The sequence below is a fragment of the Artemia franciscana genome, chromosome 21 (assembly GCF_032884065.1).
Source record: "Artemia franciscana chromosome 21, ASM3288406v1, whole genome shotgun sequence".
Classification (NCBI taxonomy): domain Eukaryota; kingdom Metazoa; phylum Arthropoda; class Branchiopoda; order Anostraca; family Artemiidae; genus Artemia; species Artemia franciscana.
In genome coordinates, this window is record NC_088883.1 from 27,121,049 (window position 1) to 27,138,236 (window position 17,188).

General features: G+C 32.1%; 1 protein-coding gene across 4 annotated transcripts in view; it reads left to right on the plus strand.

The window, feature by feature from the left end:
• The window catches only part of LOC136040632 (myosin-VIIa-like), a 204,668-nt gene that overhangs the window by 97,154 nt on the left and 90,326 nt on the right, over positions 1-17,188 (plus strand). For all 4 annotated transcript variants that reach the window (XM_065724911.1, XM_065724910.1, XM_065724912.1 and 1 more), the window contains 3 exons: positions 7,482-7,612; positions 13,077-13,267; positions 16,408-16,618. In XM_065724911.1, the coding sequence (XP_065580983.1) occupies positions 7,482-7,612; positions 13,077-13,267; positions 16,408-16,618 (533 nt within the window). The remainder of the gene's footprint in view (positions 1-7,481; positions 7,613-13,076; positions 13,268-16,407; positions 16,619-17,188) is intronic.

Below are 17,188 nucleotides of genomic sequence, written 5' to 3' on the forward strand. Positions count from 1 at the left end.
GTACGAAAATTTTAATTATAGTTGGACAAGTAGTTTACATAGAATTACAAATTTTAACAACTTTTATAATTAGTAACTGACAATTTTCAATTAGAATTTACAAAGTTGGGCAGTATTTTTCCCTTTTTTGCCGTAAGGACGGACCATATTCAGCTGTTTTTTCTCCGAAGCTTACTTTACCTAAGTAACATATTTGGAACTTATTCCAATCTGCAATAATAATGTATGAATTTGAGCAATTCTTTTATTTTTTATGTACGAAAATTTTAATTATAGTTGGACAAGTAGTTTACATAGAATTACAAATTTTAACAACTTTTATAATTAGTAACTGACAATTTTCAATTAGAATTTACAAAGTTGGGCAGTATTTTTCCCTTTTTTGCCATAAGGACGGACCATATTCAGCTGTTTTTTCTCCGAAGCTTACTTTACCTAAGTAACATATTTGGAATTTATTCCAATCTGCAATAATAATGTATAAGTTTAACTTAATTTTTTTGCTGATTCCAAAACTGGAATCAGATTTTTTTGATCTCGTGGAGTTTTTGTGCAAATTTGTCTGATACCTGATTTTCACTCAATTTGGGCAATGTTTCTCCATTTTGAATTGGTCTCACGCTAGTGTTCACGTTATAATTAGAGTTTACGTTACAGATTTTCTATTCTAAATCCAAAAATTGACTGAAATTTTTTCATTGCTCTTTTTTTGCTTTTTCATTGCTCAGTTTTTTTTTTCAAAAAATTGGGCTTGGTGCAACAGTTGTCCGTAATTGCTTTTTCATAAAATTTGGTCGTTTTTCCTCTATTTGGAATTGAATAGAGCTCACATTAGTTTGAATTTCATCATTTTTATGATTCAACTCTTTTGAATTGATTTTAAACGATTCTTCAAAATTCGTGTTAGAAAGAACAGTGTTTTATAACAATTTATTTTAGTAGAGCTTAGGAAATTTCTATTCTAGATCCAAAATTATGATTGAAATTTTTTCATCGCTCAAAAATTGGTCTTTGCGCATAAATTGTCTGAAATTTAATTTTTGCCAAATTTTCACCAAATTAGAGTTCACATTAATTTGAAATTCCATAATTTTTTTTCTAATGCAAGTTTTTGCGTCATCATATTTCATTAAAATAGGTCTAAAAGTGAATAGTTTTTTTTTTTAAACAATCTTTCAAGCATGGCTTGGCTGGTTTCTTTAAATTTTGTATTTTGAGTCAATTGTTTTTTTCATCTCCACGCTATGCAGTTTTGGAAAGGTATAAAATTTAAACTTTAAGCTTGCTGCACCGCCATCTATAGATGAAAATTACACTAATACACACATTTTATCACCTAAAAAAGACAGAAATTTAACTCACAGACTAATTAAACAATGAAGCTTAAAAAGCAAAGTAAAGATAAAAAAGCAGAAATAAGCTTATATAAGATGTCAAACTTAAAAGAAGAGCTATAAATTTGAAAGGAATAAATAAAATACGTGAATACAATTACAGTAAATCCAAATTTAAAAGAACAGAAATTCCAGAAATAAGCGTGATACCATCACTCATTTCGTTTCAAAAGGCTATTGCATTATTTGTGCTTAAATGAAAACCAAAATTTCGAATGTTATAACTATCAAACAGTTCGTGGTAACGAACTGTAGTAAGGAGCGATCCGGCTCAATAGTAACCAAAACTCTAAAAAATTGAATTTTGATATCAATAACTACATCAAAAGAATCGCATTTTAATGCTGATTTTAAATATATAAGTTTCATCAAGTTAAGTCTTAGCCATCAAAAGTTACGAGCCTGAGAAAATTTGCCTTATTTAGGAAAATAGGGGGAAACACCCCCTAAAAGTCGTAGGATCTTAGGATCTAATCGACCAAGTGGTCCTAGAATGTCGCAAGAGGGCTCATTCTAACGGAAATGAAAAGTTCTAGTGCCCTTTTTAAGTGACCAAAAAAATTGGAGGGCATCTAGGCCCCCTCCCACGCTCATTTTTTTCCTAAAGTCAACGGATCAAAATTTTGAGATAGCCATTTTGTTTAACATAGTCGAAAATCATAATAACTATGTTTTTGGGGATGACTTACTCCCCCACAGTCCCTGGGGGAGGGGTTGCAAGTTACAAACTTCAACCAGTGTTTACATATAATAATGGTTATTGGGAAGTGTACAGACGTTTTCAGGGGGATTTTTTTAGTTTTGGGGGTAGGGTTGAGGGAAGGGGCTATGTGGGAGGATTTTTCCTTGGAGAAATATGCCATGGGGGAAAAAAATTCAATGAAAAGGGCGCAGGACGAATGTGGTCACGTTAGAAAAAAACGTCAAATTAAGAGCTTAATATACAATGCTGGGTGTTCGGAGCCTCTCTATTATGGAGTATAATTTGAAAATAACACAACTATACGAGCGATAAAACATATATACCACAACCATAACTCAACTAACGAAAGAACTGCCAAGAGATAACACAACTATAAAGCGAAAACAGGTGAAAACTAACGGGAAAATAAACAAACTAAGAGGTGGAAGGGGCCCAGAGAAAAAAAATAATCCTTTTTCAATTTTGAGCCTAACTTCCGCAAAGGAGTAATAATGTCAGAAGCCCCGAAATACCGAATTATTTTCTTTTCAAACAGTTCGTGGTAAGGAACTGTAGTAAGGGGCGACCCGGCTCAATAGTAAACGAAACTCTAAAAAACGGAATTTTGATGCTAAAAGATTCATTAAAAGAATCGAATTTTTACGCTGATTCTAAATATATAAGTTTCAATTAATTTAGTCTTTGTCATCAAAATTTACGAGCCTGAGAAAATTTGCCCTATTTTGGAAAAAAGGGGAAAACATCCCCTATAAGTCAGAATCTTAACGAAAATCACACTATCTCATTCGGTATATCAGAGAACTCTATAGCAAAAATTTCAAGCTCCTATCTAAAAAATGTGGAATTTTGTATTTTTTGCCAGAAGACAAATCACGGGTGCGTGTTTATTTGTTTGTTTGTTTTTTTTCCCCGGGGTCATCTTATCGACCAAGTGGTCCTAGAATGTCGCGAGAGGGCTCATTCTAACGGAATTGAAAAGTTCTAGTGCCCTTTTCAAGTGACCAAAAAATTGGAGGGCAAATAGGCCCCCTCCCATGCTCATTTTTTTCCAAAAGTCAACAGATTAAAATTTTAAGATAGCCATTTTGTTCAGCATAGTCGAAAACCATAATAACTATGTCTTTGGGAATGACTTACTCCCCCACAATCCCTGAGGGAGGGGCTGCAAGTTACAAACTTTGACCAGTGTTTACATATAGTAATGGTTATTGGGAAGTGTACAGACGTTTTCATGGGGATTTTTTGGTTTGGGGGGTGGGGTTGATGGGAGAGGGCTTTGTGGGAGGATCTTTCCTTTGAGGAATATGTCATGGGGGAAGAAAAATTCAATGAAAAGGGCGCAGGATTTTCTAGCATTACTATAAAAAAAAAAACAATGAAAAAATAAACATGAAAATGTTTTTTTCAAATGAAAGTAAGGAATAGCATTGAAATTTAAAACGAACAGAGATTATTACGCATATGAAGGGTTCTAAAAATACTTTAGCATAAAGAGCGAGGTATTTAGGAGGAGATAAATACCTCGCTCTTTATGCTAAAATATTTTTAGTGATTTCAACTATTTATTCTACGGCCTTTTTGATTCATGGGTCATTCTTAAAGAATTGGGACAAAACTTACGATTTAGTGTAAAGAGTGAGGTATTAACGAGGGTACAAACCCCCTCGTACACATAATAAAAATAGAATATAAAATAAAAATATAAGAATATAAAAGTTTGTTACGTAAGTTAATTCTTAAGTTACGTATATTTTTTACTAATAAAAACGTTCGTTGAATATTAAAAGTTGTAGTAGCCTTTTTAAGTAACCGAAAAATTGGAGGGCAGCTAGGCCTCCTTCCCCACCCCTTATTTCTCAAAATCGTCAAGAGAAAGCCATTTAGCCAAAAAAAAATTAATATACTAATTTCATTTCAATAATTTATGTGCGGAGAGCCAAAATCAAACATGCATTAATTCAAAAACGTTCAGAAATTAAATAAAAAAAACTAGTTTTTTTAGCTGAAAGTAAGGAGCGACATTAAAACTTAAAACGAACAGAAATTACTGCGTATATGTAATGGGTTGTCCCCTCCGCAGTCCCACGCTCTTTACACTAAAGTTTTTAATTGTTTTAAAAAGTAGAATTGTGGCAAAGAGTCAAACTTTAGCGTAAAGAGCGTGGGACTGCGGAGGGGACAACCCATTACATATACGGAGTAATTTCTGTTCGTTTTAAGTTTTAATGTCGCTCCTTACTTTCAGCTAAAAAAACTAGTTTTTTTTATTTAATAATATAAAAACAACAACAAAATAATCGGTTCTGCGTCTGAAAAGAATCTTTTATATACTATATGCCAAAAAAAATCATATGTCAAAAATGGGTAAGATTGGATGATCACTGCGTAACCGTAAATTAGTGGGGATTTAAGCAGGGGTGAATTTCCCGGGTAGGGAATTTTTCGTGGGAGGAACCTGTGAGAAATGTTTCACGGAGAGAGAAAGCGAATTTTGCGGGAAGGAATCGAAAAACGATCAGAAATTAAAAAAAAAACACAAGTTTTTCATCTGAATGTAAGGAACAGCATTCAAACTCAAAACAAGTGAAAATTGATTGCGTATATGGGTGGGGGGCTGCCTATTATACAGAGTAGGGGCAGTCCCCCTCTTATACGGAATAATTTTTTCTTGTTTTAATGTTGCTCCTTATTTTCAGTAGAAAAAACTTGTCTTTTTTATTCAATGCAAAGTCAAGAAACATTTGAAAAGAAATAGCTTTTAATATTTTATTTGCTGGATTTTGGGAAGAATGACTGAAAAAAAAGCTATTGCAAAACTCTTTTCTGTTCCCAAGGCATTTTGAGACGTAAATTCATATATATATATATATATATATATATATATATATATATATATATATATATATATATATATATATATATATATATATATATATATATATCTATATATATAAAAATAAGTTGTCTGTGGATCTGTGGATGGATCAGGTGACGTCACCTGAAAAAACTGGATCAGGTGACGTCAAAACTGAAAAAACTAAAAAAAGGCAAAAACTACAAAAAAAACTAAAAACTAATAAAAAAAATAAAAAAGCTAAAAAACTAAAAAAACTAAAAAAAGGCAAAAAACTACAAAAAAAACTAAAAACTAATAAAAAAGCTAAAAAACTAAAAAAAACTAAAAAAAAGGCAAAAACTACAAAAAAAACTAAAAACTAATAAAAAAAATAAAAAAGCTAAAAAACTAAAAAAACTAAAAAAAGGTAAAAAACTAAAAAAACTAAAAACTAAAAAAAAGGAAAAAACTGAAAAATAAGCTAAAATAAAGGTAAAAACCAATAAAAAACTAAAAAAAAAACTGAAAAAACTAAAAAAAGGCAAAAACTACAAAAAAAACTAAAAACTAATAAAAAAAGTAAAAAACTAAAAAAACTAAAAAAACTAAAAAAAGGTAAAAAATAAAAAAAATAAAAAATAAAAAAAAACTAAAAAAAAGGAAAAAACTGAAAAATAAGCTAAAATAAAGGTAAAAACCAATAAAAAACTAAAAAGAAAAAAAGGAAAAAACTAAAAACAAATTTCATCTAAAAAACTAAAAAAAACTAAAAATGGGTAAAAACTAAAAGAACTAAAAAAGAAAAAAATAAATGACGACACTCAAAGAGAAAGCGACCAGGACAAAAGGAAGCTCAAGGGCAATCATTAGAATCATGAGGTATAGATCTGAATACAGATTGTTTTCCCATGGACCATTATATGTTGCATGTTCAAGAGTCGGTAAACCTTACAATCTATTTATATGCAAAGACAATGGGACAGCAAAGAATGTTGTATATTCGCAAGTTTTACGTAGTTAAACCATATATATATATATATATATATATATATATATATATATATATATATATATATATATATATATATATATATCTATATTCACAGGTGGGACATAGGGACACAACTATTATGGCACGTAACGACTTACGCGCGCGGGGGGGCTTGGGGGGGGGCGCGAAGCGCCCCCACCAACTAGGTGTTGGGGTGGCGCGAAGCGCCACCCCAACAGCTAGTATATATATATATATATATATATATATATATATATATATATATATATATATATATATATATATATAATAATAATAATAATAATAATTTATTTATGCCCTCTTTACTTATGCCTCTTTACTTATATATTGATATAAGCCTAGAAATGGGGGTTTTGAGAAGGAAACATGTTAAGAAAACAGTTCTTACTTCATAATATGCAGATTAATTGTACTTAAAGTATTTTGACTGCAAATCCGCTGTAATTTACCCCCCCCCCCCCCGCCACCTTTATTTGCAAATATATAGCCTCAAACATATATTCCTCATGCATTTTGCCATGTTTCACTTTCGTTTCAGCCCATGTACCTGTAAATTGAGTCAACTGTGATGAAATCAAGAAACAGAAAAACACATGAGAAATATATAATTTGGGCTGTGTATTTGCACATTAGGTGTTGGGGGTAAAGTCAAGTAGAATTGCAGTCAGAATGTGTTAACCACAATTATTCTGCATACCTTGAAGTTAAAATTGTTTTCTTAAGATATTTTCTTCTCAACAGCTCCAACTATAAGCTTATATGAGACATTTTTTGTATCAGAGAATTTTTTTTTCTAGGGAAAGGCGTAATGGATATTTAAGAAAACCTGACCCCTTTTCTCCAACTCTAGGTGTCTACCTCCCCCACAAGAAAAATGCACCTCACCCTGGTAAATAACCCTCCCTCTCCCTGGAAAATACCCCATAGAAACATTGTCCCCAATTAGGAACAATGTTTCCCAATAACATATTTGTAAGTAATGGACAAATTACAAATCTTAAAAAGGCACTTATGCTTCTACAATTGGGTTCTCTGATTGTTTTGTAGTTAGCGAGGGAGGGAAATACCTTAATTGTTGCATCTTAATGCCAAAAAATTCCGGTTATCATTGAGCCGTCACAAAAATGCAGAGTTAGTTCTAAGAGAGATATTGGAGGGAGACTGCCTCATCCACACCTCCACCTCATGGTTACAGAAACTTCGGAGGGTGCTCGATAGATGAGATATTAAGAGTTCTAGTTCTTTTTATAAGTCGAAAGTGATTAGAGAACAACCAGCCGCGAGGGAGCTTTTCGGAGGGTTTTTTCCGAGGGGGTATTTTCCAGGGCGGGGTAGTTTCCGCTGGGGGGTATTTTCTGCGAAGTATATTTTTTGGGGGGTATATTTCCCATCTCAGTATTGTTAAAGTCTTAATTTGAATGAGCCTTAACTCACCAAGTCCAAGTCTTCTTCTGGAATCTAAAAGGGATAAAGTTATGGTATAATTGAACTGTTTAAAAATGATTGATTTTGCAGGCAATATGGATGCTAGTGATATTGTTGACGACTCAAATGTATCTACTGTAGCCAAGCTTTTAGGGTCTAAAAGGGACCATTTGAAAGATGCACTTACGACTAAAACAATTTTTGCACAAGGAGACTCTGTGGTAAGATTTATTATTAGTTATTTTGGTATAATTTTATGTTCATCCCGGAATTTCCCTGGTATTTTCAGGCTTCCACTTTTACGAGGAAATCCTTTAAAATAAAAAACTGGTAATGTGACTGTTTGAACTTTCGAAAAAAAATAATTTGAAATTTGAAAATTTCCAAAATTTTTTGTTTTGAAAAGAAATGAATTCTCTTATAAGAGCTATAGAAAATCTTGAACAATATCTTTAAAAACTAGTGGCTTTTTTGTACCAATATTTTTCCTGTTGTTTAAGTTCCTTTTTTTAGCTCCATTCAGGGAATCGCGATTTTAAGGATATTGATCTAACTATATCGGTATAAATAGTCAGCGGTCTGTTTTATAGCTAGGTTAATGTCAGCTTCCTTGAACTTCCATCTTTTAATGAGGAAATCCTTAAAAACAGAAAATCACTATTTTGATTGTTTAAATTTTCGTGAAGAACAAATTTTAAATTTGAAAATCTCGTAAAAATAATTTTTGGAAAGAAATAAGTTCTCACTTGAGAATTAATGGAAATTACGAAAAATTCATGGTGGTTTTTTGGGGACCTCTATTTTCCCCTTTGCTGGAGTTCTTCATTTAGCCTCATTTCAAGGACTCTTCGTGATAAGAGGATATTGATCTAACTATATTGGTATAAAAGTCAGTAGTCTGTTTTATAGCTAGGTTAATGTCAGCTTCCTTGAACTTCCATCTTTTAATGAGGAAATCCTTAAAAACAGAAAATCACTATTTTGATTGTTTAAATTTTCGTGAAGAACAAATTTTAAATTTGAAAATCTCGTAAAAATAATTTTTGGAAAGAAATAAGTTCTCACTTGAGAATTAATGAAAATTACGAAAAATTCATGGTGGTTTTTTGGGGACCTCTATTTTCCCCTTTGCTGGAGTTCTTCATTTAGCCTCATTTCAAGGACTCTTCGTGATAAGAGGATATTGATCTAACTATATTGGTATAAAAGTCAGTAGTCTGTTTTATAGCTAGGTTAATGTCAGCTTCCTTGAACTTCCATCTTTTAATGAGGAAATCCTTAAAAACAGAAAATCACTATTTTGATTGTTTAAATTTTCGTGAAGAACAAATTTTAAATTTGAAAATCTCGTAAAAATAATTTTTGGAAAGAAATAAGTTCTCACTTGAGAATTAATGAAAATTACGAAAAATTCATGGTGGTTTTTTGGGGACCTCTATTTTCCCCTTTGCTGGAGTTCTTCATTTAGCCTCATTTCAAGGACTCTTCGTGATAAGAGGATATTGATCTAACTATATTGGTATAAAAGTCAGTAGTCTGTTTTATAGCTAGGTTAATGTCAGCTTCCTTGAACTTCCACCTTTTTATGAGGAAATCCTTAAAAACAGAAAATCACTATTTTGATTGTTTAAATTTTCGTGAAAAGCAAATTTTAAATTTGAAAATCTCGTTAAAAATAATTTTTGGAAAGAAATAATTTCTCACTTGAGAATTAATGGAAATTACGAAAAATTTATGGTGGTTTTTTGGGGACCTCTATTTTCCCCTTTGCTGGAGTTCTTCAATTTAGTCTTATTTCAAGGACTCTTCGTGATTTGAAGGATATTGATCTAACTGTATTACTATAAATAGGCAGAAATCTTTTTCTTTATAGCTAGGATAATGTCAGCTTCCTTGGATTTTCACTTTTTACAAGGAAATTTTTCAAAATAGAAAATTTGTATTTCCACTGTTTGAATTTTAGAAAAGAGTAAATCTGAAATTTCAAATTTCCCTTTTAAAAGAATTTTTTGAAAAGTAGTATGTTCTCATTTGAGAATTACAGAAAATTGTGAACAATATCTTAGCAATTAAGTGGCTTTTTTGGGACCTCTATTTTTCCCTTTTGCATAAGTTGCTTATTTAGTCCCATTTCATGGACTATGGTTAAATCAATATCCTTCGTGATTTTATGGATAGTGATCTAACTACTTTAGTAAATAGGTATCAATCTTTTTTTTTAAACAGACTGTGGACAGCCTTTTTTGAAAAAGACTGTCAGTTCCCGTGGAGCTGACAGCTCCCGTGTTTTCACCATATTATATTGTCTGTAATCTTTTGCTGCACATCTTTCAGTAATGTTTAACTGTAAAACAGTAGTTTTTAATCTTCCTTCATATTTCTAGGGTTTTCATAATTTTTAAAATTAAATCCTATTTAAGTCTAAACCCTATTAAGACCTTATTTGCAATCCGGGCGAACAAAAATTCCAATAGAGTTGGTTATGAATAACTTGGACATTCTAGACTCAGGTTTTTTATTTCAGTTTTACAACTGAATGCACGTATAAAAATAAGTTAAAAACGTCCAAAACGCTCAAACGTCCTAAGTTCAAAACATAGATGTTTAATGTATTCTTTCCAGAATGGGATATTGAAGACTTGAGTATGATTATCTGACATTGTTTATATATTATTTATCGTATTATTATATATATCGTATATGGTATACATTGTATATTATCATATACTATTTTCGATGTTTTGGCTATAGACTGGGACAAGAGAAGCCAACGATTTTGCTTAAATTTTGACCATTGGCTTTAACATTAATTCAGAGGATTCCACGGGTACTCATTATATTCTAGCGAAGAGGATTAATGATTTAAAACAAGAGCTAAGAGCTCATATGGCACTTGTGACGAGGTCGGAAGAGCCGAGAGCTCATATGGTACGAGGTCGGAAGAGCCAAGAGCTCATTTGGACGAGGTCGGAAGAGCCAAGAGCCAAGAGCTCATTTGGCACTTGTGAGAAGGTCAGAACCTAAAGTTAAACTTTATAGCACAAGATCCTTCTAAATATCAAATTTCATTAAGATCTGGTCACCCTTTCGTAAGTTACAAATACCTCAATTTTCAAAATTACCTCCCCCCTCCCAATTCCACCAAAGAGAGCAGATCCGGTCCAGTTATGTCAGTCACGTATCTTAGACAGGTTTCTATTCTTCCCATCCAGTTTCATCCTGATCTCACCGCTTTAAGTATTTTCTAAGATTTCCGGTCCCCCCAACTGCCCCCCCCCCCAATTACGTTTGATCCGGTTGAGATTTAAAATAAGATATCAGAGTTACGAGGTCCTTCTAAATATGAAGTTTCATGAAGATCCGATCACTCCTTCGTAAGTTAAAAATACGTTATTTTTCTTATTTTTCAGAATTACCCCCCCCCCCCCCCCCGCAATTGAGCGGATCCGTTCCAATTATGTAAATTACGTATGCAAGACTTTTGCTTATTTTTCCAACCAAGTTTCATCCCAATCCTTCCAATCTAAGGGTTTCCCATCATTTTAGGTCTCCCCACCCCAAACTTCCCCCAATGTCACCAGATCCGGTCAGGATTTAAAATAAGAGCTTTGAGCCACGATATCCTTCTAAAAATCAAATTTCATGGAGATCCAATCACCCATTCGTAAGTTAAAAATACCTCATTTTTTTCTAATTTTTCAGAATTAACCCCCCCCCCCCCAACTACCCAAAAGAGAGCGGATCCGTTCCGTTTATGTCAATCATCTATCTAGGACTTGTGTTTATTTTTCCCACCATGTTTCATCCCGATCCCTCCACTCTAAGTGTTTTCCAAGTTTTAGGTTTCCCCCTCCCAACTCCCCGCCCCCATCACCAGATCCGGTCGGGATTTAAAATAAGAGCTCTAAGACACGATATCCTTCTAAACATCAAATTTCATTGAGATCCGATCACCCGTTCGTAAGTTGAAAATACCTCATTTTTCTAATTTTTAAGACTTACTCCCCCCCTCCCAACTACCCCAAAGAGAGCAAATAAGTTCCGATTATGTCAATCATGTATCTGGGACTTGCGCTTATTTTTCCCATCAAGTTTCATCCCGATCCCTCTACTCTAAGTGTTTTCCAAGATTTTAGGTTTCCCCCCTCCAACTCCCCCCAATGTCATCAGACCCAGTCGGGATTTAAAATAAGAGCTCTGAGACACAATATCATTCCAAACATCAAATTTCATTAAGATCCAATCACCCGCTCATAAGTTAAAAATACTTCATTTTTTCTATTTTTCCGAATTAACCGGCCCCTTCTCCCCCCCCCCCCCAGATGGTCAAATCGGGAAAACGACTATTTCTAATTTAATCTGGTCCGGTCCCTGATACGCTTGCCAAATTTCATCGTCCTAGCTTACCTGGAAGTGCCTAAAGTAGCAAAACCGGGACTTTAGGTTTTCCCCCTCCAACTCCCCCCAATGTCATCAAATCCGGTCGGGATTAAAAATAAGAGCTCTAAGACACAATATCATTCCAAACATCAAATTTCATTAAGATCCAAATACCCGCTGATAAGTTAAAAATACTTCATTTTTTCTATTTTTTGCGAATTAACCGGGCCCCCACTCCCCCCCAGATGGTCAAATCGGGAAAACGACTATTTCTAATTTAATCTGGTCCGGTCCCTGATACGCTTGCCAAATTTCATCGTCCTAGCTTACCTGGAAGTGCCTAAAGTAGCAAAACCGGGACCGACAGACAGACCGACAGACAGACCGACAGACAGACCGACAGAATTGGCGACTGCTATATGTCACTTGGTTAATACCAAGTGCCATAAAAAAAGATGCGTAAAAAAAAGATGCGTATACGAAATAGAAACATGTGCTTAAAAAAAACTGAGTTTGGAAACGTTTTATAAAATTTCAGTTTTGACATTTTTATACTTCTAGACTAGGCTTGCCAAAACTGGTTATGAGAAGTTTTCTTTGTATTTTAGTTTTAAAAGTTTTATTATTCAAGTGCTGGTCTATATTAATCACTAATTTAGGAAAACAGTCTTCCTTTTCTCCTTCTGTCTCTCTCTCTCTCTTTTTTTTTTTTTTTTTTTTTTTTTTTTTTTTTTTTTTTTTTTTTGTGTGTGTTTGTGCTGTTGCATTGGTGATTTCTCTTTTCATGATATATATATATATATATATATATATATATATATATATATATATATATATATATATATATATATATATATATATATATATATATATATATATATAGGCAAGTGTATTCTCCTGATGAGCCTTTGTGTTGGGTTGTTGCCTCTGAATTATTTGTCTTTAGTGTTTTTATTGTTTGGTAAATGACGACTTATACTTATTGACGACATGACTGCCTGTCCATGGATTATTCTTTATGGTTGATTGTGTATGGCTATGCTTTTTGACCTATGTAGTTGTATGGATGAGTAGGGTTAAGGCCTTGTTCAAGTACTGGTCTATATTAGCCACTAATTTAGGAATTCAGTTTTCCCTTTCTCCTTCTATCTCCTTTCTTTTTTTATCTTCTATCTCCTTTCTATATATATATATATATATATATATATATATATATATGCGTATGTGTGTGTGTTTTTGTATATTTATATATATTCTTGACAAAAGTGGGCAAATATGAGTTCTTTCTATTTTAATATTTTCTAGACATCAAGACTGGGCCAGGATCAGGCCAACGACGTTCGAGATGCTTTTGCCAAAGGGGTATATGGACGACTTTTTGTGTGGATTGTTAAAAAGCTGAATAATGCAATTTACAGAGAGAGTCCTAATGGGGCGAAAAGAACTTCAATTGGAGTGCTAGACATTTTTGGCTTTGAAAATTTTGAAATTAATAGGTAAGTACTGAAATTAAATTATGAGAAGGGCGGGATGGAGTTGGCCAATGTCTCTAGGGCTTAATGTCGTGGTGACTTTGTGGTAGTGATAGTTGTTAACCTTGTAGTAGTAATAGTAAAACATTATTATAGTAACAGTGAAACTAGTTATTATAGTAATAGTAAAAATAGTAAAATAGAATATATATATATATATATATATATATATATATATATATATATATATATATATATATATATATATATATAAATAATATATATATAACATATATAATGATAAATATGTAATTACAAATATTGTAGGAGAAATTTGCAAAATCAGAAAAGGTAAGAAACGTTGTATGCTTCTTTTTATCTGACAAAAGCGTCCAAAATTGAGAAAATTGTGCTAACAGTTGTGGTGCAACCATCGCCTAAAACAGCTGGGCTCAACTTTGTCGACTGCACAGAGCTTTATATTTTGAAGTAAATAAAAAAAAACTAATTTTTTTTGGCTGAAAGTAAGGAGCGACATTAAAACTTAAAACGAACAGAAATTACTCCGTATATGAAATGGGTTGTCCCCTCCGCAATCCCTCGCTCTTTGCGCTAAAGCTTTTAATTGTTTTAAAAAGTAGAATTGTGGCAAAGAGTCAATCTTTAGCGCAAAGAGCAAGGGATTGTGGAGGGGACAACCCATTTCATATACGGAGCAATTTCTGTTCGTTTTAAGTTTTAATGTCGCTCATTACTTTCAGCTAAAAAAATCATTTTTTTTTATTTAATTTCTGAACGTTTTTGAATTAATGCATGTTTGGTTTTGGCTCTCCGCACATAAATTATTAAAATGAAATTTGTATATTAATTCTTTTTTTGGCTAAATGGCTTTCTATTAGTTTTGATCAGACGATTTTGAGAAATAAGGGAGGGAGAAGGAGGTCTAGTTACCCTCCAATTGTTCGATTACTTAAAAAGGCAACTAGAACTTTTAATTTTTAACGATTTATTAGTAAAAAATATACGTAACTTAAGAATTAACTTACGTAACAAACTTTCATAATCTTATATTTTTATTATGTATACGAGGAGGTTTGTCCCCTCGTTAATACCTCGCTCTTTACACTAAATCGTAAGTTTTGTCCCAATTCTTTAAGAATGACCCCTGAATCAGAAAGGGCGTAGAATAAATAGTTGAAATTACTAAAAATATTATTTGTCTATATTATTTTTTTTATTGTTCGGTAAATGACGACTTATACTTATTGACGACATGACTGCCTATCCATGGATTATTCTTTATGGTTGATTGTGTGTGGCTATGCTGTTTGACCTATGTGATTGTATGGATGAGTAGGGTTAAGGCCTCATTCAAGACCTGGTCTATATTAATCACTAATTTAGGAAAACAGTCTTCCTTTTCTCCTTCTGTCTTTTTTTTTTTTTTTTTTTTTTTTTTTTTTTTTTTTTTTTTTTTTTTTTTGTGTTTGTGCTGTAGCATTCGTGATTTCTCTTTTCATGATATATATATATATATATATATATATATATATATATATATATATATATATATATATATATATATATATATATATATATATATATATATATATATATTATATATATATATATATATATATATATATATATATATATATATATATATATATATATATATATATATATATATATATTATATATATATATATATATATATATATATATATATATATATATATATATATATATATATATATATATATATATATATATATATATACATATATATATAAATATATATATATATATATATATATATATATATATATATATATATATATATATATATATATATATATATATATATATATATATATATAATGAAAAGAGAAATCACTAGTGCAACAGCACAAACACATAAAAAAAAGTCAAGTGCTGTAATTTTTTATAAGGAAGGTCAGTGGTGAACTTTTTCTCAGAGGTCATCAATTACAAAACAAAGAAACAAAATAGAGAAAGAGACAAAGAAAAAAAAGAAATAACTCGTAATTAAAAAAAGCTAATAAGGTGGGGATGAGGAGAAATAGTGTTTCAGGGTTCGAGTCCTAGTGTCACTGGTTATTTAATTTGGCAGAGGGGTCAATGGTTTCGATCTGGCTCTAAATGTGTAACTCGAGAAAGCTAGGGAAAAACACTGAAAAAGTTGGATTGTTTGCCCCAAACAAGCATTACACACCCTGCCAAAGGCAGTGATTTGGTACCTGCGCTACGCAGACTATTGGTCAGCACGATTTTTTTTTTTAGTTTTCAAGTAGAGGAGAATTACGGACGCAGGTTGTCCTGCGGTGCAGGTTGAGGGCTTTCTGTGTGGTACTTTCAGTTTTACTGTACTATCAGGAACTGGATATTTCCTAATAAGAACCTGGTCTTTTGTCCAAGGTGGAAGAGAAACAAAAATTTACAAAATCCAAAATAGTTATCCTGGATCCCAGTGGCTGTTCTAGGCCTGGGCAGGGGGCAACTGCCCCCCCATGTTTTTCTGACATTTGGCAAACAATTCCTTTCATTTTATAGTTTTACCCTTCTGCGGTATACCCTTCCCCTCCCCCAGTTTTTCTGACATCCGACATGAAATTCCTTTTTTTATGTTTTTACACGCCAGGGGTATACCCGCCCCCCAGATTATGAGGCCTAAAATTGCTACTGTCCAAATTATTTAATTTTTTTTTTAAGAAGGAGGAATGTCCCGGAAGTGTAAAAGAACACACTATCATAATAATTACACAACACAGCAATCACAAAAGGTAATCAGGCTTCTTCGAATTCAAATAGAGTCTGTCGGACGATAGAGAGTACACAAAAGAAAAAACATAGCTAAGCATATACTCATAATCTTGCTGGCTTACTGCATAATGAGAAATACTCACTTCAATAATATGTTATATTTCGTCAAGCCGTAGTTTTCAGAGACGATGATTGGCTGGGTATTACGGGAACTTACCGATTATAACAGAAGATTGAGCAATTGATCCCCGAAAATATATTTTATTCCGGCCCAGGCCTGCAGAAAAGAGGTAGGGGAAAGTCTCTAGCCTGGAGCTCTTCCAAAGTTTTGATATATTTTTATGCATAGAATAACGTTATATATCTATTTTTTTTTTCAGTTTTGAGCAATTTTGTATCAATTATGCCAATGAAAATTTGCAACAATTTTTCGTTCGCCATATTTTCAAATTGGAGCAGGAGGAGTATAACCATGAAGGGATTTCCTGGCGTCATATCGAATTCGTGGATAACCAGGATGCCTTAGATATGATTGCTTTAAAGACAATGAATATTATGTCCCTAGTTGACGAAGAGTCAAGATTCCCCAAGGTAAGAAACTTCACCTTTTGGTCTTGTCCTTTCAAGTTGAGTTCTGATTGTTTGTTATCCCTTCTTAGGATTATTCAGGTATATCCTAAATGTTGAGCCGTATTATTATTATTATTATTGTTATTAATGTTATTATTGTTGGGCCTTATTATACAATATTATTGACAAAATAAGGGCCCAAAAAGCACTAATTATAAATGCGAAATATATAAAGGTATAATATATAAAAGTATATAACGTATTAATAACAAATTAATACAAATATAATATAAATAAATTCATTATATAATATACATATTAATTATAAATAAATATATAAAAGTATGATATGTAAAAGTATAATTTTATAAAAATTATATATAATCACAAAAATATTATAATGCGAAATAATCGAAAACTCGACTTAAATATCTTACTGTTTTATTATCGTTATTGTTTTATTATATTTATTATTATAATTGTTATTATTGTATTGTTTTATTTTTATTTGCTTGTTTCTTGGTGATTTTTGATCTACGCTTCTTTTCTTTTAATTGGGCACCCGCTACAACCGAAAACTGCATGATTGCA